Source organism: Thamnophis sirtalis, unplaced genomic scaffold, assembly GCF_051295495.1.
Source record: "Thamnophis sirtalis isolate CommonGarterSnake01/CBP01778 unplaced genomic scaffold, rThaSir2_p1.2 scaffold_2, whole genome shotgun sequence".
In the NCBI taxonomy this organism is placed as follows: domain Eukaryota; kingdom Metazoa; phylum Chordata; class Lepidosauria; order Squamata; family Natricidae; genus Thamnophis; species Thamnophis sirtalis.
Window position 1 is genome coordinate 10,423,770 of NW_028261382.1, and position 27,725 is coordinate 10,451,494.

General features: G+C 44.2%; 1 protein-coding gene across 2 annotated transcripts in view; it reads left to right on the forward strand.

Moving 5' to 3' along the window:
• SH3GL3 (SH3 domain containing GRB2 like 3, endophilin A3) overlaps nt 1–27,323 on the forward strand; it is a 44,421-nt gene extending 17,098 nt beyond the window's left edge. Inside the window, exons 2-9 of one of the 2 annotated variants that reach the window (XM_087704264.1) lie at nt 8,189–8,257; nt 9,198–9,270; nt 11,382–11,525; nt 12,935–13,068; nt 14,473–14,631; nt 19,170–19,273; nt 23,529–23,656; nt 26,969–27,323. In XM_087704264.1, the coding sequence (XP_087560390.1) occupies nt 8,189–8,257; nt 9,198–9,270; nt 11,382–11,525; nt 12,935–13,068; nt 14,473–14,631; nt 19,170–19,273; nt 23,529–23,656; nt 26,969–27,174 (1,017 nt within the window). In that variant the 3' untranslated portion in view covers nt 27,175–27,323. Of the gene's footprint in view, nt 1–8,188; nt 8,295–9,197; nt 9,271–11,381; nt 11,526–12,934; nt 13,069–14,472; nt 14,632–19,169; nt 19,274–23,528; nt 23,657–26,968 lie in introns of those variants that run through there. The other variant, XM_087704266.1, reaches the window with a different exon arrangement.
• Nucleotides 27,324–27,725: the final 402 nt, after the last annotated feature.

Below are 27,725 nucleotides of genomic sequence, written 5' to 3' on the forward strand. Positions count from 1 at the left end.
GGGAACTCAAGAAGCAACGGATGGAAATTAAGCAAGGACAGAAGCAGTGTTCCAGTATCTCAGAGGGTTGCCACAGAGAAGAGGGAATCAAGTTATTCTCCAAAGCACCCCAGGGTAGAACAAGAAGCAATGGGTGGAAACTAATCAAGGAGAGAAGCAACTTAGAACTAAGGAGAAATTTCCTGACAGTGAGAACAATTAACCAGTGGAATAACTTGCCTCCAGAAGTTGTGCGTGCTCCATCACTGGAGGTTTTTAAGAAGAGATTAGACAGCCATTTGTCTGAAATGGGATAGGGTTTCCTGCTTGAGCAGGGAGTTCGACTAGAAGACCTCCATGGTCCTTTCCAGCTGTTTGAATTGAGGCCTCCCAAATGACCTGCCTTGGAGAGCAGAGTTGGGAATCCTACAACCTGCAGAGAAGGAAGAACAGTTTATGACTGCAGGTGGTCCTTCCTTGTGGCAGGTGGATATTTTAGACTCCCGAGAACCTTTCATTAGTTTGTTTATTGCTCCATGCTTGTCATTCTTCAGCGGCTCACAAAGAGGTCAGGGCATGCCGTTGAGAAATTAGAGGAATAAACTCTGCAACAGAATATTATTGACCCAGCCAAAGGCTTCGGTTACACAGAGAGCTCACAGATGCGGTAACAGCTTGAGGTGCCAGCCAGTTCTGCTCCACCCCTGAGCCAAAGCTGCATTCAGATTCAATTTGAGACAGGCAAAAACAATAACCTGCAATTAGGGTCATGCTGATCACAGCCTTGGATAGGAAAAGCCAAATGGGATGAATTCCACTCAAGCCCTAAGGCTGCAGCAAAATTCCGGATGGAAATTACTTAGCGAATTGGGGATGCCCCAAATACCCTTGTGACCTATAAACAACATTTATTGGCTCACAAACGTTTATTGATGGACTCTGGAGCATTGGATTAGATCAGTGATTCTCAACCTTCCCAATGCCGCGACCCTTTAATACCGTTCCTCCTGTTGTGGTGACCCCCAACCATAAAATTAGTGTCTTGGTTCCTAAGACCATCGAAAATATGTGTTTTCACAACAACGGGTAGAGTGGATGGAGGGAGGAGTAGAAGGAAAGATAGGAAGGAGAGGAGAAAGGAGAGGAATAGGAGAAAGGGAAAGGCAGAGGAAGAATGGGAGGGAATGTAAGAGTAGGAAAGAGGGGAGGAATGGGAAGACGAGGGGAAGGGTAAAGGCGAGGAAGGGGAAGGAGAGAAGGGAAAGGAGAGGAGGAAGGAAGGAGAGAAGAAAGAGAAGAAACGGGGAAGGAAGGAGGGAAGGAAGGAGAGAAGAAGAGAAGAAAGGGAAGGAAGGAGAGAAGGAGAGAAGAAATGAGGGAAGGAAGGAGGGAATGTAGGAGAGAAGGAAGGGGGAAGGAAGGAGGAAAGGAAGGGGGAAAGGAAGGAGAGAAGAAGAAAGGAGGGAAGGAAGGAAGGAGGGAAGGAAAGAGGGAAGGAGAGAAGGAGAGAAGAAAGGAGGGAGGGAAGGAAGGAGAGTAGGAGAGAAGAAACGAGGGAAGGAAAGAGGGAGGGAGGGAAGAAGAAGAAGTAGGACCGTTGTAAGATAAGATGGATCTATGGGATGGTAAGAAAGCAATTTTCAAGTATATTGTCAACTGTAGGGAAAAAATTGTTATAAATACATATTATTAATAACAGTTATGAGATCATATAATTGTGAATGTATATATGAAATTGATAAAATAAAAAATTGGAAAAAAATATATGTGTTTTCCGATGTTCTTAGGTGACCCCTGTGAAAGGGTCGTTCGACCCTTAAAGGGGTCTCAACCCACATATTGAGAACCACTGGATTAGATGGTGAGTCGTGAGATGGCAGATCACACTTCTTGAACGCACACTGTAAAAAAGATTACACTGTACAAGAGCCGAGGTGGCGCAGTGGTTAGGGTGCAGTACTGCAGGCCACTTCAGCTGACTGTTATCTGCAGTTCAGCGGTTCTAATCTCACCGGCTCAGGGTTGACTCAGCCTTCCATCCTTCCGAGGTGGGTGAAATGAGGAGCCAGACTGTGGGGGCAATATGCTGACTCTGTAAACTGCTTAGAGAGGGCTGAAAGCCCTATGAAGCGGTATATAAGTCTAACTGCTATTGCTATTGCTAAAGATGTTGAGACTCTAGAAAGAGTGCAGAGAAGAGCAACCAGGATGATTAGGGGATTGGGGGCTAAAACATACAATGAACAGTTTCAGGAACTGGGCATGGATAGTCTAGAGAAGAGAAGGACCAGGGGAGACATGATAGCAGTCTTCCCATATTTGAGCAGCTACCAGAGAAAGGAGGGGGACAATATATTTTCCAAAGCACCTGAAGGCCAGACAAGGAATAATGGATGGAAACTGAACAAGGAGAAATGTTGGACCTGGAAATAAGGAAAAATATTCTGACAAGGGAGAGCAATCAACCAATGGAACAACCTGCCTTCTAAAATTATGGGAGCTTCATCACTGGACTGATGAAGAGGCTGGACTGCCATCTATCAGAAATGGTGTAGAGTCTCCTGCTTGAGCAGGGGGTTGGACTAGATGACCTGCGAGGTCCCTTCCAACTCTGTTATTCTGTATCTGAGGATCTTCTCTGGGTGCTGAGTCTAGAAAAAATCCCCATCCTCAAAGCAAATGGGATCTTGCTGCTTGTTGTCTGGTTGTCTAGCTTAGCATTGATTACCCAGGGCAACTTGAAAATATCTGGACTCCAACTCCCAGAATTCCCCCCACCCACCCAGCCTGGGGAATTATGGGAGTTAAGTCCAGGCATCTTCCAAGTTGATAAGGTTGACCAACACTGGCCTACAGGGATTTCTGGAAGTTGAAATCCACATTAAAGTTTCCGAGGTTGACAGATGCTGGTCAAGAATGGTGCTTCTGTTTGATGAAGAAACTCTTCGGCTTTTGCAGTAGCCTTTCTCTCCAATATTAGAGCCGAGGTGGCGCAGTGGTTAGGGTGCAGTACTGCAGGCCACTTCAGCTGACTGTTATCTGCAGTTCAGTGGTTCTAATCTCACCGGCTCAAGGTTGACTCAGCCTTCCATCCTTTCGAGGTGGGTGAAATGAGGACCCAGACTGTGGGGGCGATATGCTGACTCTGTAAACCGCTTAGAGAGGGCTGAAAGCCCTATGAAGCGGTATATAAGTCTAACTGCTATTGCTATTGCTAATATTACAATCTCATAAGTTACTTTTCCATGCATGTGTCAGCGTTCCACATATCATGCAGAATTAAATCAGGGTCGAAGGCAAAACTATGCTTAAAGTTCCAATTTAATAAGGCAGGCATCTTGGCATCGTGCTATGGAATCCCAATTCTGGACGTTACATCAGAATCCCACCCAGTTAAAAGTTCATGATCTTGTCCCCACACCCACAGTCCATCACAGGGTCCAATCTTCTTCTTCCACGCTAGCACCTACGCCCAATTGCTTCCGATCAGGTGTAAAGGTTTGGGAGACAAAAGATGACCTTGAGCTTCTAGAAAGGATTTTTTTTTATTTTTAAACAACGCATTCTACCCCTTGCTAATTCCCCCCCCCCCTTAATGAGAGTGTGGCAGGCCAAAGATTCTTAAAGGAACCGCTGTAGGCCTGACAGCATGTTCACCACTGCATCACACAAATATTAATCCATAAGTTGTTTTCTTTAGAGCCCAGTGCACCCAAAACTTGTGCTTGTTTACATTTAGCTTGCCCTCTTGAAATTAACAAACCTGAATAAAATCTAAAGATCATCTTCTCCAATCTACTTTTGTTTTGGAAAATACACTTTCTTTCATCTCCCTTTTGTGCAAAGTTTCTTTTCCCCGGTTGCCAAGCTGTGAAAACAGAGTTAAAACAGCCAGCCAGCTTTTTTTTTTAGAAGCTACTTTGTAAGAAGGTGTTTTATTTATGTGACAGTGGTGGGATTCGGCCAAACTAGGAAGCTGGAGTTTTATATTTGTCTTTTGTTCTCCAGCTCCAGAACAGAAAAAGGAAAGTGGTGAGGTCATACCTGGGCCCAAACAGAAGCAAAAATATATATTAAAAAAATAGGCTTTTGATTTGGGGAGTAGGGAAATGAAAAGGAAAAGAAAACCTTTCTAAAGCTATATTGTTGCTCTCTTGTTTCCACCACAAAGGGTTGCTCTGTATCTTACATTGTGTCCAGGGAGAGTTGCTTAGTGTTGCTTCTCCCTTGTAGTAAACGAACAGCCTCAAGTTGTTGCAACCTTGTGGTGCTTTTGTTAAAATATTTTCCCACCATGTCATTGTTACAAGCACTGGAGAGTTGCACAGGCTGACGACGACCACCACCACCACCATCTTCTTCTTCTTCCTCCTCCTCCTCCTCCTCCTCCTCCTCCTCCTCCTCCTCCTCCTCCTCCTCCTCCTCCTCTTCTTCCTCCTCCTCCTCCTCCCCTTACTACTACTACTACTACTACTACTACTACTACTACTACTACTACTACTGAAAAAAATCACATTGCAAGTTTGCAAAGAACAGATCCCCACCTCCCAAAGCAATCAAATATTCAAGGACTAACATTGTGGATCAGGTGGCCAGAAGTATGGGGCAATGTTATTGTATGGGTAGAGTTGCTATGAGCTCCAAGATTATGACTGCATTTTATCCCAGATCTCTTTCTCAAATGTTCTTTCCCGTTCTTTTAAGCAAGGTAGTAATATTTGCCTAAGCACAACAATAAGCTCTTTTAAAAAGGAAAAGGCTTTTGCTATACAGCTTGGCTACAGAAGCTCAGTAGGATTTATTTTTGAGCCGATAGGCACAAATTGACAAGTACAACATTACAAGACTCCATTGCCTATAATATTTGGGCTCAAGATAGTCATTGTCCCATCTATCTCTTCCTCCTCCTCCTCCTCCTCCTCCTCCTCCTCCTCCTCCTCCTCCTCCTCCTCCTCCCCTTCTCCCCCTCCTCCTCCCCTCCTCCCCCTCCTCCTTCCCCTTTCTGATCGACCTTTCTGATCGACAAGCTCAGCTTCTCCGCCACTGAGCCACCGCATCCCTTTAGATAACAGAATTCATTGGAATAATTAGGTAGAGAACCCAAGGGAATGGACTGTGAATAGAATACAGACAATAGGATTGGCAGGTCCATTAATTTGGACAAAGGGCATGTAAGTAACTGTCTCCAGAGGCCAAAAGCCTCAGGTTGGCTTCCTGGTTGTCATCACAAGCATTATGTCACTTTAAAAACAGGCTATTATTGTATCTGTGAGAATGTGCTTACAGGAGACGGTTTACCTGGTAACTTTGAATTAAACTGCTCCCTGGGGCTTGTGATTGTTGACTTGACTTAACATAACAAGATGAATGGCCCCCATTAACCTCTGCTTGAGAGACAGCATTGAGGAAACACAGTTCTAAGAATTCTGCTTATCGAATTACGGAGTGTATTAAGTGCAGATAGTCAGGGTGAATGCTTCCATATTGATCGATCTGGCTGCTGCAGTATACACTCGAAATAGCCATGTTAGTATGGGCCGTGGGACATCCCTAGATTATTTTTTTGGCCTCACATGGAAGAGGGTGTATATGGTAGAGAATTTTTTCTGTTGCATTTGGGTTAATCGGCACAACCACACTGAGATGGATATTGTATCAATCCTCAGCAGGCTCATTCTGGGCAAGGAGTGGGTAAAAAGCCACGGTGGCACAGTGGTTAGAATGCTGTTGTTAGTTGCGAAGTCGTGTCTGATCCGTCACGACTCCATGAATGACATTCCTCCAAGCCTTCCTCCTCTACTATCCTCTGGAGTCCATTTAAGTTCATGCCGACTGCTTCAGTGACTCCATCCAGCCACCTCATTCTCTGCCGTCCCCTTCTTCTTTTGCCCTCAATCGTTCCCAGCATTAGGCTCTTCTCCAGTCAGTCCTTCCTTCTTATTAGGTGGCCAAAATACTTGGGTTCAATCTTCAGGATCTGGCCTTCTAAAGAGCAGTCAGGGTTGATCTCCTCTAGGACTGACCAGTTTGATCACCTTCCAATCCAAGGGACTTGCGGGAGTCTTCTCCAGCACCATAGTTCAAAGGCCTCCCATTCTTTGGCGCTCAGCCTTTCTTATGGTCCAACTTCCACAGCCATCCATTGCAACTGGGAAAACCATAGCCTTGACTAGACGCACTTTTGTTGGCAGGGTGAATGCAGGCTAGTTCTGCCGACTATCAGCAGTTTGACTTTCAGTGGCACAAGGCTGACTTGGCCTTCCATTCCTCTGAGGTCGGTAAAATAAGAACCCAGATTGTTGGGGTGCAATCTGCTGACTCTAAACCGCTTAGAGAGAGCTGTAAAGAACTGTGAAGTGGTATATAAGTCTAAGTGCTATTGCTAAATCAAGAGTGAAAAGGAAGGAAATAAGGGAGGGAGGAATCACTTGAACTGCAAGATGGGTAGCAAATAAATTTGATAAGGAAGAGAGGAGGGAGGGATCATATGAATTGTGAGATGGGCAGCAAATAAATTTGATGAATAAATAAGGAAGGAAGGATTTTTCTTCTGTATGGATAAAGGACCTTTTATTCCTTGAATTTGTCTTCCTTTTAATAGGGACATGGATATATGTTGACAATGTGTGTGGATCTTTTCCTTAGGAGCTTTTTGTTCTGTTTCTAATTCCTGCTGGTAACGGTGTAAAACACTATCAGAAGATGCTCCGGAGTTAGCCTGCCCTTGATTGGAATAGATTTTAGTAGCTTTCAGTGTAGTAAAATCAGTTCCCCCCCCACCCCACTGGTTGCATTCTAACACTGAGCTGATCCTTAATGAGGCCAGCTCAGTTTATAGCAATGCTAAAGGTTACTAACTTTTAAGGACTGTAATTTAGCCTACCAGCCTCCAAAGAGCTTCAGTTGATATCACTTGGGCACTGTCTGTGTGTGTGCGTGTGTGCGTGCGCACACGCGCGCATGTGTGTGCATAAAAGAGAGAGTGGAATCATTGGAAAAGGTGGGATTGAATTTTTTCCTCCTCTTTTCATTTTTGTGAAGGCTTAAAAGCCTCATGCTCCTTTCCCTCGTCCTCAAACCCATGAAAAAACACACATGTATATGAGACCAAAATCATATATATATATTTTTTGTAGTGTCAGCTTTCAGGGTTTGGGACACCTAAGGAAAGGAGTGAGAACAAGAAATCTTTTAAGTTGGAATGGACAGGAGAATCGGTTTAGTGCTGAATTTTTGCAGGGCCACCTTGTCAAAGCTGGGAGGCTGAATCGGGCTTAGCTGGTAGTGCAATCTCAACCAGTCTTGGTTTATTAAATTTGGTTGAAACAAATCATGGTTTCGCATGGCATTCGAACCAGGAAAATGTCTCTCTCTGTCTCTCTCTCTGATAATGGTGGTCTCAAGAAGTGGAAATGGAGTGTTTTTCTTTTGTCTGGATTGCACCAATGTAGCCCCTTTGGTGTCCACGCATATTGTTGTTATATTCATTGTAATTGTAGTTACTGCTGTGCCAGTTGAGTTATGAGCAGAAGACATTTAAAGGAGGTGTGTGTGTGATGTTGGTGGGCCAGAAACTCTTGTGGTTCCTAGAAACCCGAAGATCTATGACTATGAGGAAACATCTGCTACAACCTGGTGTGGTTTGGAGGTGGAACTGGTAAAGCCGAGGCCCAGAAGTGATAAAGAGGAGGGGGCAGGCCAGAAAGATAAGCTGGGGAGGGGAGATAAGTCTCGTTCTTGCGCCTGAAATGGGAATTCCCTTGGCTGACAAAGCAAGCAACTTTCGTGCGACAAAGAGCATGCACACATGATACACTGAACAGGGCAATAGCCAAAACACATGTTCCCCAAATGTATGGAGGAGACTCTGTAAACCGCTTAGAGAGGGCTGTAAAGCACTGTGAAGTGATATATAAATTGAAGTGCTATTGCTACGTGGGGTTCTCCCAAAGCTGATTTTTCAAGAGGCAACTGGACTTTCTGGTTTTTTTCCTTTGAAGACATTTTGCTTCTCATCCAAGAAGCTTCTTCAGAGCTGAAGAAGCTTCTTGGATGAGAAGCCAAACATCTTCAAAGAAAAAACGGGAACCCCAGTTGCCTCTTGACAAAGCATCTTTGGAACAACCATGACCTGGAGGACTGAGAATCTCCATAGACTTTGGTTTTTGTGCTGTACCATTGTTATATCGTTATTCTTTTCCTCCTGCAGCTTTTCAGTGAGAAGATCAGTGGAGCAGAAGGGACCAAACTTGATGAAGACTTTCAAGAGATGGAGAAGGTAAGGCAAGCCTGTGGTACTGGCTGCTAATTGCAAGGTGCTTATTTCTAATTATAACTCCACAGGCCTTTTCGTCCTTTTTTCTAAAATAGTTAGGTAAAGGTCTAGAGGAGAGCACAAATTTGTGTGTAATATACAAAAGAAACAGTCCCTGTCTTATATTGTTAAAGATCAGCGATGGTTCAAAATTGAATTCTTTTGAATCCAGCGTCCTGACTCATGTCCGACACGGGTTGTTTCAACAACCTTAGAAATCAATAAAGATGAATATTTGTAGCTCAGGGTTGAAATGAGGGCTCCTTGGTGCTCTCTGAGCGTGCTTGTTTTCCTGCAGATGTTTCATTACCCAACTAGGTAACATCATCAGTGCTAGAAGGAAGGGGGGCTTGTGGAGAGGAGGAGGAGGAGGAGGAGGAGGAGGAGGAAGAGGAGAAGGAGGCAGTGGCTGTGGGATCCTTGGTGCTCTCTGAGCATGCTTGTTTTCCTGCAGACGTTTCATTACCCAACTAGGTAACATCATCAGTACTAGAAGGAAGTGGGGTTTGTAGAGTGGAGGAGGAGGATTGTGAGGTCTTTGGTGTTCTCTGAGCATGCTTGTTTTCTTGCAGACATTTCATTACCCAACTAGGTAACATCATCAGTGTGCTAGGATTATGATGAAGCTACGTAGTTAGGGTAATGAAACGTCTGTAACAAAACAAGCAAGCTCAGAGAACACCAAGGACCCCACAGCCGCTGCCTCCTCCTCCTCCTTGCCACAAGCCCCCCTTCCTTCTAGCACTAACATTAGAAATGTTTCACGTTCAAAACACTTCCAAAATGGTCAAAACAGCCTGTTTCCAATTTAGGAGTCAAAATCGGAGGCGTTGAATAAAAAGCGGGATCCAATTGAAAATGATTTGCACAGCCCACCTAAAGATATTTCATTTCCCTCTTGCAGAAAATTGACGTCACTGGCAAGGCAGTGGCAGAACTCTTATCCAGAGCTACAGAATATCTCCAGCCTAACCCAGGTGAGAACAAGGTAGTTTGCGTGAGTTCCAGATGTTTCGAAACGGCTGAGCACCGATCGCGAACCAATCCGACAGATTTGTGCCTCCCCGCTTCGTTTCGTTTTCTACGGATGTTTTTAGGTCCCCGTAGTTTTATGGCCTATATTTTTACTCACTGTTTATTGGTGGTCCTTAGTTTACAATAATTCATTTAGTGGCCCTCGAAGTTACAACAACACTGAAAAAAACCGTGATTTGCAACTGATCCTCGCACATATGACCGTTGCAGCATCCCTAAGGTCACATGGTCGAAATACAGGTACTTGGCAAGTGGCACGTATTTTATGAGGACGGTGGTATCCCGAGTCATGTGATCGTCATTTGCAGTCTTCCCAGTCAGGTTCCAACAAGACTCTAGAAAGAGTGCAGAGAAGAGCAACAAAGACGATTAGGGGACTGGAGGCTAAAACGTATGAAGAATGGTTGCCGGAACTGGGTAGGTCTAGTTTAATGCAAAGAAGGGCCAGGGGAGACATGATAGCAGTCTTCCAATATCTCAGGGGTTGCCACAAAGAAGAGGGAGTCAAGCTATTCTCCAAAGCATCTGAGGGCAGGACAAGAAGCAATGGGTGGAAACTAATCAAGGAGAGAAGCAACTTAGAACTGAAGAGAAACTTCCTGACAGTTAGAACAATTAATCAGTGGAACAGAAGTTGCCTCCAGAAGTTGTGAATGCCCCAACACTGGAAGTCTTTAAGAAGATGTTGGATAGCCATTTATCTGAAACGGTATAGGGTTTCTTGCCTAGGCAGGGGGTTGGACTAGAAGACCTCCAAGGTCCCTTCCAATTCTGCTATTGTATTGTATTAAGTCTACAACTCTGCAGGAATGGGCAAAAAGGAAAGAGGAGACCACTTGGGCTTGGGTTTTGGTCGCCACAATGTATAAAAGATGTGGAGACTCTAGAAAGAGTGCAGAGAAGAGCAACAAAGGTGATTAGGGGACTGGAGGCTAAAACATATGAAGAACGGTTGCAGGAACTGGATATATCTAGTTTAATGAAAAGAAGGACTAGGGGAGACATGATAGCAGTTTTCCAATATTTCAAACCTGGAGGCATAAGGAATTATATTGTGAGTAGAGGATTCGGTAGAGGAGTAGAGGGACATGGTGGCTCGGTGGTTAAGACGCTGAACTTGACAATCCAAAATGTCGGCGGTTCGAATCCCTAGCACCGCATAACGGAGTGAGCTCCCGTTACTTCTCCCAGCTTCTGCCCACATAGCAGTTCGAAAGCACGTAAAAAATGCAAGTAGAAAAATAGGGACCACCTTTGGTGGGAAGGTAACACAGCGTTCCGTGCGCCTTCGGCGTTTAGTCATGCCGGCCACATGACCATGGAGACATCTTCGGACAGCGCTGGCTCTTCGGCTTTGAAACGGAGATGAGCACTGCCCCCTGGAGTCGGGAACGGCTAGCACATATATGCAAGGGGGGGTTCCACCACAAAACCGCGGATGACAAAATCGCGGTCGACGAAAGCGCGTATGTGACGTCGTCACAGCGCGACAAAAAAGATCGAAAAATGTAAAAATAAAGGGAAAACCTTACCCTAACCCCCCCCAAACCTAACCCTAAACCTAACCCTAAACCTAACCCTTAACTTAACCCTTAACCTAACCCTAAACCTAACCCTTAACCTAACGCTAAACCTAGCGCTAACCCTTAACCTAACGCTAAACGTAATGCTAACGCTCTAAACCTAACCCTAACCCTTAACCTAACCCTAACCCTTAACCTAACCCTTACCTTTATGTGAATCGGCTTGCTGTAATTTAATTTTTATTTCAATTTTTCGATCTTTTTCGTCGCGTTGTGATGATGTCACATACGCGATTTCATCGACCGCGCTTTTGTGGAACGCAGTTTTGACGGGTCACGGCGAGGGGAACCTTTACTTTTAGAGGAGTGGCGTACTCTTCTCGTGAAATACCTCTGAAGCCGCTCAGTCGTCTCAGTGACATTCCAGGTCTGGAGACATGAAGTCAATGGGCAGAAATGTTCTCCAGACGATAGAGAAATCCCAGCGTATTTTTTAGGCTTTCCAATATTAATCTCTCTCTCTTTTAAAGCCTACAGAGCTAAGCTAGGAATGCTGAACACTGTCTCCAAGATCCGAGGGCAAGTGAAGGCCACAGGATACCCACAGACCGAAGGATTACTTGGGGACTGTATGCTCCGCTATGGGAGGGAGCTGAGAGAAGACTCCACCTTTGGTGAGCTCCTGCAGCCACGCAACATTGTTTACGTAGTTCTTTGCAAGCGGCACTTAATACATCCAATGTTTAAGGAAAGGGTGGGTCCCTGCCCTGGGCAGCAGACACGATAGAGATACAAGATGCCAAAGAGGGTGGAGGCAGGATTGTGGCAAAATACGGCCTCTGTCTTTTTCCATGGTGGTCCTTAAAAAGGATGTGCCACGTTCAAGGACTGTAAATGATGCTCAGGTGTATTCCCTGAGATGTGCTGCAGCTGTGCTGAAATGGGGATGCCTGTGCTGAATGGGGATGATGGGAGATGTAATCCTGCACACCTATAAGAGCGCCAAATTGTGCAGGGCTTTGCTTAAGAACGCTAAAGCTTCTCTGTGTGTGTGTGTGTGTCTGTCTCTCTGTCTCTATCTGTTTATCTCTGTCTGTCTGTCTGTCTCTCTGTGTGTCTGTATCTGTCTCTCTCTCTCTCTCTGTCTTTCTCTGTCTGTATCTCTGTATCTCTCTGTTTGTTTGTCTGTCTCCCTCCCTCCCTACCTCTCTCTCTGTCTGTCTTTCTGTCTGTCTGTCTCTCTCTCTCTCTGCCTCTGTCTGTCTCTGTCTATCTGTTTGTCTGTCTCTCTCTCTCTGTGTCTGTATCTGTGTCTCTGTCTCTCTCTGACTATCTTTCTCTGTCTGTATCTCTGTCTCTCTCTGTCTCCCTGTCTGTCTTTCTGTCTGTCTCTGTCTCCCTCCCTCCCTCCCTCCCTCTCTCTCTGTCTGTCTCTTTCTGTCTCTGCCTGTCTGTCTGTCTGTCTCTCTCTCTCTGCCTCTGTCTGTCTCTGTCTATCTGTTTGTCTGTCTGTCTGTGTGTGTGTCTGTATCTCTGTCTCTGTCTCTGTCTGTCTCTCTCTGTCTGTCTCTGCCTCTGTCTGTCTGTCTGTCTCTCTCTGTCTGTCTGTCTCTGTCTGTTTGTCTCTGTGTGTGTGTGTCTGTATCTCTGTCTCTGTCTGTCTCTCTCTGTCTGTCTGTGTGTTTGTGTGTCTCTCTCTGTTTGTCTCTCTCTGTCTGTCTATCTCTCTGTGTGTGGTGTCTGTATCTCTGTGTCTGTCTGTGTCTGTCTTTTTCTGTCTGTCTGTCAGTCTCTCTCTCTCTCTCTCTCTCTCTCTCTCTCTGTCTCTTTCTCTCTCTCTGTCTCTCCTTCCCTCTCTCGAGCAGGAAGTTCTTTTTAGTTACGAATTGCCTCTTCTAAAGTATGTGGCCAGAGAAATGGTCTGGAAAATAAGAAGGTTGGAAGCTTTTACACGTTTCAAAGAAAAGAGGCTGGAAACAAGCCTTTTAAATTTCAGTTAGGAAGTTGATGAATCTTTTTCTTAAAAAAAAAAAAAAACAATTCCTCCCCATGAGATGCATCAGTGTTGTTTCTTCTCTACAAGGCGCTGCGCTGATCGATGTGGGAGAAAGTATGAAGCAGATGGCAGAAGTGAAAGACTCCCTGGATATCACCATCAAGCAGAATTTTATTGACCCTCTGCAGCTACTGCAGGAAAAGGACTTAAAAGAGATTGGAGTGAGTTTATCTCAGCCTCGAATATTTGCCTAGGGATGTGAGGTGCATCCTTGGAATAATATTAGTGTTTCTCAGATATTTCTCTCTCTCTCGCTCTCTTTTTCATTTCCTAATGCCTGGATTTGCATAATATATTAAACTTAGGTTAACAAAATACAATGCACCAAAGACAAATTCCTTGTGTGTCCAATCACACTTGGTCAATGAAGAATTCTATTCTATTCTATTCTATCCCTATCCCTATCCCTATTCTACTCTACCCTACATTCTATTCTATTCTATCATATCATATCCCTATCCCTATTCTACTCTACCTTACATTCTATTCTACTCTACCCTACATTCTATTCTATTCTATCCCTATTCCTATTCTACTCTACCCTACATTCTATCCTATCCTATCCTATCCCTATCCCTATCCCTATCCCTATCCCTATCCCTATCCCTACCCCTATCCCTATTCTACTCTACCCTACATTCTATTCTATTCTATTCTATTTTATTCTATCCCAATCTCTATCCCTATTCCTATTCTACTCCACCCTACATTCTATTCTATCCCTATCCCTATTCTACTCCACCCTACATTCTATTCTATTCTATCCCTATCCCTATTCATATCCTACTCTACCCTACATTCTATTCTATTCTATTCTATTCGATCCCGATCCCGATCCTGATCTCTACTCTACTCTACCCTACCCTACCCTACCCATGCCTACATTCTATTCTATTCTATTCTATTCTATTCTATTCTATTCTATTCTATTCTATTCTATTCCATGCCATTCCTTGCGTACTTGCAAGGCAATGGGATGCACATGCGCGAAGAACATGATGGCAACAGCAGCAGCTTCTTTGCCGACCCGAGGACTTTTTGGTGGCCTGCGGCCAGCTGCTGCCTTTTTGAGAGCCACTTTGCAAAGCGGCTCTCAAAGGGACCTCAATTGGGAGGCTTCTTCGCCAGCCAGCCGCTTCACAGCAGCAGCGGTTGGTTGGTGGGGGGGCATCGAAAACTCCGGTCGGTTTGCCTTCCGGAGTCTGGACCAGCCGCCGCGGAAAGTAAGCAGCCCGAACAAAGAGGCAGTGGTGTGGGTTAGGGCCACTAAAGAAGGGGAAACATGGATGACTGGTGAAGGGACGGCAAGGGTAGATAGGTAGAAATTGCAAAAAAAAATCCTACCTTTTCCTGTGGGCGTGGCCTGGGGGGTCATGTGACTGAGTGGGCATGAATGATTCAAGTTGGCCACACCTACTCAGTCACATCCCCCCTGCCTAGCCACGCCCACCGAACCGGTAGCGGACATTTTTGAAATCCACCACTGCCCTATACACAAGGACTTCTTCTTGTTCGCTCTAACCACTTGGCTTTCTTCTTTCCTTTCCTTTTTTTTTGTAAAATAGCACCATCTAAAAAAATTAGAAGGCCGGCGTCTAGATTACGATTACAAAAGGAAGCGCCTCGGGAGGATTCCAGACGAGGAAGTGAAGCAGGCCATCGAGAAGTTTGAAGAATCCAAAGAGTTGGCAGAACGGAGCATGTTCAACTTGTTGGAAAATGATGTAAGCCCTTCCTCCCTTTGGCCGCTTGCGAGAGAGACATGCGGTCTCTACGTGGGTGTTCGGGACCCAAACGGTGTGGCGTAACTAGCAATTGGGAAGATGGACAGGTTGCCCAAACCTCTTGAGCACCGCCTACTCCTTCCCCAAACCAGACAGGGAAGGAAACCTAGGAACGGCTGTATAATTTCCCTCTTCCTGCCATTAGGAGTAGCTGGCAGTCCGTACCTCTCCAGACCTGTTATCTGTCATCTCTGTAGTTGGGTGATGCTTTTTTTTTTTTTTTCTATTTTAAAAGGTAGGAAATGGAAAACAACATCTAGTATCGTCCCTGAAATAGTTTTACGTTTTGCCTCCTTCCAGAGCCCAAGAAATTCTTCCCTTGGTCCCTTTATCGTCTCTTGCATTAGCAATGTGTGGGGAAAATGTATTTCCTCCTCTATTGGGGGTAGCCCCTTTTCCTTCAAACACGTGTCAGTTTCTTCCTTCTTTATTTTACCTTCTCCGTATAATTCCTTAAAGTAATTTCTTATAATGTTTTCGCTTACATGGTTTATGAGAAATAGGAAAGAAAGAAAAAACAGTTAGATGAAATTGCCAAGAAGGCTGAAATAGCTCCTTTCTATAATAATTAGGAAGGTTGGTCATTTTGCTGATGGGCTTTAGAAAAATCCAGTTTGCTGCTGTGAGACTTAGTGAAATAGCAATAGCAGTTAGACTTATATACCGCTTCATAGGGCTTTCAGCCCTCTCTCAGCGGTTTACAGAGTCAGCGTATTGCCCCCAACAACAATCCGGGTCCACATTTTACCCACCTCGGAAGGATGGAAGGCTGAGTCAACCTTGAGCCGGTGAGATTTGAACCGCCGAACTGCGGAACTGCAGTCAGCTGAAGTAGCCTTCAGTGCTGCACTCTAACCACTGTGCCACCTCGGCTCTTTTCCTGGAATGACAGATTTTGCACGCCCCTGTTAGGTGCTCAGCAACCAGGAAATACAAGGAAAGCCCATGGGGGAAATTGTCAGAGTTTGCAATAGAAATCACAGCCAGAAAGCACAATGTAACTGATTCAGCAAGATTCTTACCTTCTTTATATACATAATAACACATGGATAAATGTACAATGCCAACAGCAGATTCTTCCAAGGTTGCAGAGAGGAGAGATTGTTTCAGTTCAGAGCAGACTACTAGATTAGTTTCTGTTTCAGAGCTGAGCACAGAGCTAAGCCACCGCCAGACCTTTTGCTTAAGTTTCTGTTTTCCAAACAAGCCCTATGGGCTAGCCTGTTACCATGCCTATTCATTGGCTGACCTTGTTACCATGCCTCTGCCGGTTCATGAATATTCTGACGGAAATGAGATTCCCTTAACAACCAGGCGTTTCATTTGCCATCTGTGACAAGGTCATCAAACAGAACGCAGATCACTTAACAACCACTTTGCTTAGCCACAGAAATTCTGATCCCAATTGTTGCCATAAGTCAAGGACTGCTACTCTCATTGCAAGTTTTCCACCCGCACACTCTGTAGGTCGTGTTTCTCCCAAAGGTGCTTTTTCCAAAAGGCAGCTGGATTTCCTTGATTTTTTCCCCCTCTGAAAACGTTTCGCTTCTCATCCAATAGCACTAGCAATAGCAGTTAGACTTACATACCGCTTCATAGGGCTTTCAGCCCTCTCTAAGCGATTTACAGAGTCAGCCTCTTTCCCCCAACAATCCGGGTCCTCATTTTACCCACCTCGGAAGGATGGAAGGCTGAGTCAACCCTGAGCCGGTGACATTTGAACAGCCGAACTGCAGAACTGCAGTCAGCTGAAGTAGCCTGCAGTGCTGCCTTTAACCACTGCGCCACCTCGGCTCTGTTCAGTTCTCCAGTTCTCTTCAGAAGAACTGAAGAAGCTTCTTGGATGAGAAGCGAAACGTTTTCAGAGGGGGAAAAAAATCAAGAAGGTCCAGTTTTTCCTTTTGGAAAAATCACCTTTGAAGACAGGTCTATGTGAGTGATCTGCTTATCAGATTACAGATTTCCTCCCAACTGTCAAAACTTTTTCCTCTGCCTCCCCCATTTTCATTCATTGCTACTGAAAGCCATGATGGAATTCTTCCTACTAACCACTTTCATGTGTTGCCATCCAGAAGTCATCCTGCTCTTGAAAAATTATTGGAGAACTTCTTTTTCCCTGGGTCAATCATCTGCAATTTGGCAGTTCGAATCTCACCAGGCTGACTCAACTTTCCGTCCTTCCAAGGTGGGTAAAATGAGGACCCAGATTATTGGGGGCAATAAGATGACTCGGTAAACTGCTTAGAGATGACTGTAAAAGCACCGCAAAGCGGGATATAAGTCTAAATGCTATTGCCATTGCTACTCTGCACACTTTGAAGAGGTCAAATTGTGCCCAGTTCTACTTACTTAATATTGCTGTATGAAGTGCTGCCCTCTAGTGATAATAGTGACTCCAAAAAATTGAAACTTTGATAGTGTGTGTAATTCTTGATTTATAACTACACTTGAGCTTAGAATTACAGTTGTATATCACCTCGTTATTAAGTGAGTTATGTGTAAAAGGATTTTGGAATTTTTTTGCAGTGGTCATTAAGTCAACATAGCAGTTGTCAAGTGAACCCATTGCTTACCCAATGGCCATTTTTTTGCTGCAAAATGGAAGTAATAGCAATAGCGCTTAGACTTATATTCCGCTTCACGGTGCTTTATAGCCTTCTCTAAGTGGTTTACAGAGTCAGTATATTGCCCCCCCCCCTCAAAAAAAACAATCTGGGTCCTCATTTTTGCTGACACCAGTTATTGGCGAAATTAAAAAAAAAAGAAAAGTCAGAATTTGTGATTGCATGACCACAGGAATGCTGGCAAATGGTTTCAGAAGTGGGTCAGTTAGCAATAGCAATAGCAGTTAGACTTATATTGGAGTATTGGAGTATTGGAGTAGTTTATTTATATGCCGCCCTTTTCCCTGGGGGGACTCAGGGTGGCTTACAATTCGAAAGGAGGGGAAAACAAACAGATTAACACATAAGACAGTACATCATTAAAAGCACAACATTCATACAATTCGGGTGGGTTACGGTCTTTAACCCCAGGCCTGACGGGATAGCCAGGTTTTAAGGGCTGTGTGGAAGGTCTGGAGGGTGGTGAGGGTACGAATCTCCACGGGGAGATCGTTCCATAGGGTCGGAGCTGCCACCGAGAAGGCTCTCCTCCGCGTGGTTGCCAGTCGACATTGACCGGCAGATGGAACTCGGAGGAGGCCTAATCTATGGGATCTAATTGGTCGAGTGGAGGTAATTGGCAGTAGGCGGTCTCTCAAGTACCCAGATCCACTACCATGAAGGGCTTTGTAGGTGACAAGTAGCACCTTGAAGCGTACCCGGAGATCGACAGGTAGCCAGTGCAGCTCGCGGAGGATAGGTGTTATGTGGGTGAAACGAGGTGCACCCACAATCGCTTCATTTATATACCGCTTCATAGGGCTTTCAGCCCTCTCTAAGCGGTTTACAGAGTCAGCATATTGCCCCCAACAACAATCCGGGTCCTCATTTCACCCACCTCAGAAGGATGGAAGGCTGAGTCAACCCTGAGCCGGTGAGATTTGAACAGCCGAACTGCAGAACTGCAGTCAGCTGAAGTAGCCTGCAGTGCTGCATTTAACCACTTCCCCACCTTGGCTCAGTTGGTTTCCACGTGCTCAAAATGGGATGGTCTTGTCCAGGAGGCAACCTGACTATCACAACTTCAAATCCAGCTTTGAAGTACCTTTGGGGGGAATCTTGTCATAAGTCGAAGACTCATCTGTATAAAGGCTTCAGATCTTTTCATGTTAAGAGAACGTTTCAGAGTCAGGAAGTTCCCTTCTTGGCTCATATTCTGCATCTCACAGGAGTTCCTCGCAGCCTTTCCCAAATTTATTCAGTGCAACATTTCAAGCTTGGGATTTCTACAGAGAAATATGCATTCTCTGGTTCCCTAGAACAGTAAGGTAAAGGTAAAGTTTCCCCTCGCACATATGTGCTAGTCGTTCCCGGCTCTAGGGGGCGGTGCTCATCTCTGTTTCAAAGCTGAAGAGCCAGCACTGTCCAAAGACGTCTCCATGGTCATGTGGCCGGCATGACTAAACGCCGAAGGCGCACGGAACGCTTTAACCTTCCCATTAAAGGTGGTTCCTATTTTTCTACTTGCATTTTTTACGTGCTTTCGAACTGCTAGGTTGGCAGAAGCTGGGACAAGTAACGGGAGTTCACCCCGTTACGCGGCGCTAGGGATTTGAACTGCTAAACTGCCGACTTTCTGATTGACAAGCTCAGCATCTTAGCCACAAACCATTTTGTCTCATTCATTTTTTCAGCGATACTCTTCCAAACTGTCCTTGTTCCCGGACAGTTCCTTCCATTCTTTCACCGGACAATTTTGCATCAATAAGCCACCCTGAATGAGAACTTAACTGTTCCTTTGGAGTCCCATGTTTCCTCCAGCTTGCTTGGAAAAATCACTCCCAACCATTTTCTTTTTGGATTCCCTTTTTCTAGATAGAGCAAGTGAGCCAGCTATTAGTCTTAGTAGAAGCTGCACTGGATTACCATAAGCAGTCTGTGGACATTTTGGAGGATCTGCAGAGAAAACTACAAAATAGGTAAGCGTCGTCATGGATAGGTTACATTTCAAACGGAGGAAGCTCTTTAGAAGTTTGAAGAAGTGCTATTTATAGGGCTGGTTGTCTAGGATACTAAACCAGTTTTGTTAATAGCAATATCACTTAGACTTATATACCACTTCACTTCTGACCAGTCCCCACACTTATTACTCTCAAAACATCCTCATGGTTGCACGATCAAACGTTGAGTGCTTGGAAACTGTCATGTATGTCTTGATTAGCAACAATTCACAAATTACAATGGTTAAAAAAAAACTACCTTTGCAAACAATCCTTGCTTTTATGGTTGACGCAGCAATAAAATAACAATAGCGCTTAGACTTATATACCTCCCCAAAGTGCTTTACCGCACTCTCTAAGCGGTTTACACAGTCTGCCTATTGCCCCCAACAATCTGGGTCCTCCTTTTGCCCACCTCGCTCGGAAGGATTGAAGGCAGAGTCAACCTTGAGCCTGCTGAGAGTTGAACTCCAAATTGCAGTCAGCAGAAGCAGCCTGCACTACTGCACTCTTAACAACTGAGCTTTTAAGTTAACAACTGGCAGATACATATGTATGTATGTATGTATGTATGTATGTATGTATGTATGTATGTATGTATTTAGTGTCACAACCATATTTTTACTGTTGCCTTTGTTACATTTGTGTTGTATTTGTGCTGATAAATCAAAAAATATTGGGTTTCTGTCTGGATGGTCTCTTGTGACGAGCCGATAGACAGAGAAAGGAAGCAATAGGCTTTCTCCCATATTTGGGCATACCAGGGGTTGTGACACTAAATACATACCTATTTCCCTGGCTCAGCTGATAAAGGAGGAGAACCTTATGGCTTAGTGGTTAACACATCTGCCTAATATGTAATACAGCCCAGGTTTGAATCCCAGTAAGGGTATGACTAGCTGATGAGAGCTAAATAGCTTGAAATAGATCTATACTAGTCTCCCTTTATTTATTTATCAGCACAAATACAACACACACACACACACATATGTATGTATGTATGTATGTATGTATGTATGTATGTATGTATGTATGTATCATCAACAGCATGAACAGGCGGGATGATACCTCCCGCCTGCCAGCCCTTTGGAAGCCTGCCCTTATTAACAAACGAATCCCAAACATGATGAATGAGACCAGGCCCACACCCACAATAGCCACACAGAATATCACCAAAAAACATCCACAAAGAAAACAGACAAAAACACAAATAGATGAGGAGGCACGACCCAGAACCAGAAGCCAGACTGCTAAAGCACAATCAGCTTCTTTAAAACCCCTCCTACCCTCACATGAAACACAACCCCCCAAACAATCAGAACAGAACGCACCTCCACCAAATAAGGACACACCTCCACCTAATCAAGACACAGCCAAGCCCCCACCCAATCAGTTTAATCCCCTACTGGCAGTTAAAATTTAATCCCCTACTGGCAGTTAAAATTTAATCCCCTACTGGCAGTTATAAGGAACAAACAGCTGAGATCTCACACTACTCCTGGAAACACCAAACCTGAAGTAGTCTGAAGCAGCCTGAAGATGACGAATGAGACTTCGTCGAAACGTCGCCAAGACATCTCCAATTCTACGCGGGGAAAAACCCGAACAACTAGAGACATATATATATGTTATTTATCAGCACAAATAAAAACACACACACACACACACACACACACACACACACACACACACATATATATATATATATATATATGTAATAGTAATAGTAATAGTAATAGTAATAGTAATAGTAATAGTAATAGTAATAGTAATAGTAATAGTAATAGCACTTAGATTTATATACCGCTTCACAGTGTTTTACATCCCTCTCTAAGCGGTTTACAGAATCAGCCTATTTGCCCCCAACAATCCGGGTCCCCATTTTACTCACCTCGGAAGGATGGAAGGCTGAGTCAACCTTGAGCCTGGTGAGATTCGATCTGCCAAACTACTGGCAGCTGGGGAAAGACTTGTGCCTCCTTTAATCTTTAAGATGTTACTCATTCATAGTTTAGAAAACTGGCCACCCTCATTTAGTAAGATCTACTAAGCCCAGACACCACATCAAAACGTGGGTATCCTGTCATAATGTAAATAACAGTTGTATTAATGTATAATACTCGAATGCGCAGAAATGGATAAAATGACAATAGAGCTAAAAGAAAGAGAAGAATTGGACGTCTATAAAGTATGGAATAAAATGTATAAGTGGCTAGAAATCAGAAGCCAAAACAGAAAATAGAGAATATAAATATATGGCGATACAAATAATATTATTATAAGTTTTAATACTACGTTTTCTATATTATAGGACAAGGTTAAAGCAATAGGAAGGCAATGCAGGAAAGCCGATATAGAAAGCTGTAAAATTACTGTATATTGTTATGTATGTTCTGTGTTGTGTTTTTTCCTGTTGTCTTTTTTACTGTTTTTAAAGATTAAAACATTCAATAAAAAATATTTTTTAAAAAAACCAGTTATATAATGTTGTCACACCATCTGATCCTAGTGTATAAGCTTTTGATAACACACCAAGTGTGTCATTATTGGGGGTTCACCCAAGCTGGCATACTTCTGATCTTTGTCTTATCAGCCACATTCAGTTAATAGTCTGATTCTTTCAATAATTTTGAAGGTCTCAAAATTAGGTCTCATCCCTCCATCCCACTGTCCTCCTTCAAATCAATGTTATGACAAGATTCCCATGTTCGGCTAAACTTTCCTTGGCTGAGTAAACCACAATTGCCTGAGTTTGTACACTAGGGCTTAAAAACACAGACCAGGCTTAGGAAAATAAGCTGTGAGAATTAAATAAATCATATTGCGGCTTCAGCCCATCTGTGAATTTAGCTTATGTGGCTTTCCAGATCTCATGGAGTGATCTTCCACTCGTGTTTATGTCTACTTTAACTACTTTCTTGAAGGGTTGTGAGGGAGGAAATAGGACGGATTTAATATTGTATATGTATCCCAGAAGTCAGATAGTTTCTCCTCTTCATTCTCAGAGGACCGAGTCACATCAGCAATGAGCTGTGAAGCTCAAAATTACTATCAGTGGGTGTGTTTGTACTTCCTACTAAATCAAAACATAGGGTATTTGGGTTAAGCTTACTGTGTAGTTAAGCCAATTATTGTTTATTCCATGGACTGTGGTTAAAACAAACCATGAATTAATGTGATGTATATATGTGTATAGCAGGGCTGGGTTCCTGCCAGTTGTAACCTCTTCTATAGAAGAGGTTCCACAAATCTACAGTGCCATTTAGAACCGGTTCCAGCTCCCTCCCCCCACCTGTCCGCATATCATCAAGATGAAGAGCAAGAGGAGGGATTCTGGGAGTTGAAGTCCACAAGTCTTAAAGCTGTCAAGTTTGAACACCCCTGGGGTTGTTTTTCTTTCTAAAGGGTTGACGAGTGCAAGGGTCTTGTAACTTGACAGCTTTAAGACTTGCGTGCTTCAAATGCCAGAGTTTCTGAGCCAACATTTTGGTTGCTAAGCAAGAGCGTTGTTAAGTGAGTTTCACCACATTTTACAAGTTGGCCATGCCCACCCAGTCACATGGCTGGCAAGCCACTCCTACCTGGTCACATGGCCAGCAAGCCACTCCCAGAAAGCAGGCCATACCTACAGAAGAGGTTCTAAAAAATTTTTGAAACCCACCACTGGTGTATAGGGACATGGTGGCTCAGTGGCTAAGACGCTGAGCTTGTTGATCAGAAAGATCGGCAGGTTGGCGGTTCGAATCCCTAGCGCCGCGTAACTGAGTGAGCTCCCTTTACTTGTCCCAGCTTCTAGCAACCTAGCAGTTCAAAAACACGTAAAAATGCAAGTGGAAAAATAAGGACCACTTTGGTGGGAAGGTTCTCTGTGTGCCTTTGGCATTTAGTCATGCTGACTACATGACCACGGAGATGTCTTCGGATAGTGCTGGCTCTTTGGCTTTGAAACGAAGATGAGCACCGCCCCCTAGAGTCAGGAATGATTAGCACATATGTACAAGGGGAACCTTCACCTGTATGTGTGTGTGTGTGTGTATATGCACACACACATATACATACATACGTGTGTGTGTGTGTGTGTGTGTGTGTGTGAATGAATTCCTTGGTTTACAAGGACTTTTGGGGTGGCAGTGATGGAAGCAGAAATCCCCAACGGGGTGATCTTAAAACACTTAGAGCAGGCATTTCTGACTGTTTGAAAAGCTTGATCTTTTATTCTCCATCCTGCTTTCAGGATAAATGTAGCTTCAAGTCGCCCTAAACGTGAATTTAAGCCCAAACCGATCACGCGGATGCATCTGGAAATAAGCAACGGTCAACCACAAAATGGAATTTCCTTCAGTCCATCAATTAAATCATCAGGTACGTAACCATGGGATCGGTGGAGATTCTTAGTCATCCAGGTCATGGGGGGGCCCAAAGGTGGGTTTTCAAAAGGCTACTGGACTTCATTTTTCCTTGAAGAACTTTTGCTTCTCATCCTTCATGCAGAAACTCAGCAAGCAGTTACCTTCAACGGAGCCCCATTTCTTGGAGGGGGTGATGAAATAATTAAGCCAGTGCAAATATCTTGACAAACCTTGACTATCACTAAGTGTTGTATCTTTTTATTCTTGATGAATGTATTTTATTCTCCTTATGGTACTGAGAGCATCTGTACCAAAGACAAATTCCTTGTGTGTCCAATCACACTTGACCAATAAAGAATTCTATTCAAATCTCACCGGCTCAAAGGTTGACTCAGCCTTCCATCCTTCCGAGGTGGGTAAAATGAGGACCCGGACTGTTGTTGGGGGCGATATGCTGACTCTGTAAACCGCTTAGAGAGGGCTGAAAGTCCTATGAAGCGGTATATAAGTCTAACTGCTATTGCTATTGCTATTCTATTCCACTCCACTCCGTTCTGCATTTCTATTCTATTCTATTCCATCCCATCCCATCCTATTCTTATGATTCTTGATGAATGCATTCTATTTTATTTTTCTTTATATACATTGAGAGCATCTGCACCAAAGACAAATTTCCTGTGTGTCCAGTCACACTTGGCCAATAAATAATTCTATTCCATTCCTCTCCACTCCACTCCACTCCACTCCAATCCACTCCACACTACTCTACTCTATTCTATTCTATCTGGAGAACTGTAAATATGTGCAAGAGAACGGTTGGTCAGAAAAAAAGAAAGCAAATAATTCAAAGATGTAGTAGGCACTAGTGCTTAACTACAGGTAATCCTGGACTTTCAACTACAATTGACCCCGGAATTTTGATGATAAGTTGAGTCACCATGTGACCAAGCTAGATTTTGCAACCATTTTTACAATGAACGCCTCGTCCGGGTGCCATCTACCAGCCAATGCCACCTGGCTATTACCCGGGGGAGGGCCTTCTCTGTGGCAGCTCCGGCCCTCTGGAATGAACTCCCCGCAGGGATTCGGACCCTCACCTCTCTCCAGGCCTTCCGAAAAGCCGTCAAAACCTGGCTTTGCCGGCAGGCCTGGGGGTGATGAGTTCCCTCCCCTCTCGACTTGTATGGTTGTGCGACTGTTGTCTACTTTTATTATTTGTATTTTGTCTTTTTATGTTCCCCTTTTTTTCCCCTTTGAATTGTTCGCCACCCTGAGTCCTCCCGGAGAAGGGCGGCATACAAATAATAAAATACAATACAATACATACAATGATGGCTAAAAGGTCATTAAACAAATCACATTGCCGTAAGTCCCAATCCAGCTTAACCAATGAGTATTTTTGGCAAGAACGTGGCAAAAAATATCTCAAAACGTAATCACTTGCCTACTGCATGTTTTAAATGCAATTTCCAAGCACCCCAAATACAATTGAGGTGCGTGCGACAGTTGTAACTTCAGGGATGAGTCGTAATTTTGAGTCTGTTGTAACTTCAAAGAGTTGGTAAGTGTTCCATTGTTAAGTCAAGGCTTACCTGCATTAACTTTGTCCAATCTACTCTTTATAAAAGCCACGGTGGCATAGTGGTTAGAATGCGGTACTGCAGGCTACTTCTGCTGACTGCCGGCTGCCAGAAGTTCGGCAGTTCAAATCTCACCAGGTTCAAGATTGACTCAGCCTTCCATCCTTCCAAGGTAGCTAAAATGAGGACCCAGATTGTCCGGCGGGGGTGTGGGAGGCAAGAGGCTGACTTTGTAAACTGCTTAGAGGGGGCTGTAAAGACTAAATCAGTGTTTCCCAAACTTTTGACATATGTGTACCCCTTCTATAATTTTCGTAACGCTGAGTACCCCTCATAAAAAACGCTGAGTACCCCTCATAACTACATTAAAAAAATGTAGTTAATGATTTTCACACTTTCATCCAGAACTTTCTGTAGATCAGCGGGCATCTTACGTGTTGCCAAAGCCTCTCTGTGTATGCAACAATGTGTGGATATGACATTTGGAGCAACATTTTGAATTCTTGCAATGAGTCCTTTATTAATTCTGACCATACTTTTTGCTCCATCTGTGCTTATTCCAACACATCTACTCCAATCAATTTTGTTCTCTTGCATAAATGTATTCATAACATTAAAAATACCTTCTCCTGTTGTGATATTCCCACGTGATCCCCACCAAACCCCGGTGCAACGCGTACCCCCACCAAACTCTTCCCGTACCTCTGGGGGTACGCGTACCACACTTTGGGAAACACTGGTCTAAATGAAAGTCTATATCTGAAAGTCTATTTGCTATAATCTTGGACTTCGTTGCAAATTTGTATTTGTGTCAAATGTGTACAAGATAGCAGGTATAAATATAGGCATGGGCATGAATGAAAGAAATGAATATAAATAAACGAGGGCAGTAGGACAGGGATGGTAAGCACACTGTTACACTTATGCACGCCCATAATTAATTGAAATTATGTACCGTATATACTCGAGTATAGGCCGACCCGAATATAAGCCGAGGCACCTAATTTTACCACAAAAAACTGGAAAAGTTATTGACTCGAGTATAAGCCTAGGGTGGGAAATGCAGCAGCTACCAATAAATTTCAAAAATAAAAATAGATACCAATAATGCCATTGCCCATTGAATAACATATACAGCCTGCCTGTGCCCATTAAATATACAGTAGCCATTGTAAAAATTTGCTCTGCATAACAAATTATTATCACACAATACCGGTGTATTCAATGAAATACTTCACTCACCTCATGATGCTGATGTCCCGCTGTGATGATGATGTCCCGCCTCCTATGACACACGGCACAGTGATTCCTATCATTGGATCACTGTACCAGAGGAGGTGGGACATCGCTATGTGGCTGCTTGCCATAACAAGGAGGAGGTGGGACATCGTTGCAGAGCGGCAGGAGGAGGAGGAAGGGGAATCGTAAGACAGCCCTGCATTACATTAGAACGTGAGGAGGGGGGATGGTGCGGTGCACGCTGCGTGGCAAACTGACACAGAGGGAGGGGAAACTCAGGGGCGCTGGGCCATTCACGAGCGTCACCCAGCGGCATGGCCCCGCCCCTTTTTCTCCTCCATTTCAGGCAAATTTTTCACTGACTCGAGTATAAGTCGAGGCGGCTTTTTTCAGCTCAAAAAGTGGGCTGAAAAACTAGGCTTATACTTGAGTATATACAGTAAATTAATTGAGTCAAAGTTTTGTCGGAAAGCAACCTGACCGTCTCAATTGCTCATTCTGACCAGGTTCTTCGCTGCACATGGACCAACCATGCTGCCAAGCCTTGTATGACTTTGAGCCTGAAAACGAAGGGGAGCTTGGCTTTAAGGAAGGCGACATCATCACGCTGACCAATCAGATCGATGAGAACTGGTACGAAGGGATGTTAAAAGGGGAATCCGGCTTCTTCCCCATCAGCTATGTCGACGTCATTGTCGCCCTGCCGCAGTGAATGTGCCCTCTGCCGATGCAACCAAAACATTCATCTTCGGGCCCAAAGCGGTGTTTTCATTTTTGCTCCGAAAGCCCGTGCTTCTTGCGACAAACTTAACGGACTCTTTTTGTACGCGCCTTTTGAAGAAATATATTTATTTTGTAGCCGTACCACTTGTATTATAAATGAGGGCCTTTCTTTTGGTTAGGTGGCTCAGCGGCTTCGACGCTGAGCTTGTCGATCGGAAAGGTCGGCAGTTTGGAGGTTCGAATCCCTAGCACTGCATAACGGAGTGAGCTCCCGCGACTTGTCCCAGCTTCTGCCAACCTAGCAGTTCGAAAGCACATAAAAATGCAAGTAGAAAAATAGGGACCAACTTTGGTGGGAAGGTAACAGCGTTCCGTGCGCCTTCGGCGTTTAGTCATGCCGTCCACATGACCACGGAGACGTCTTTGGACAGCGCTGGCTCTTCGGCTTTGAAACGGAGATGAGCACTGCCCCCTAGAGTCGGGAACGACTAGCACATATGTACGATGGGAACCTTTACCTTCTTTTAGTTACAAGCAACA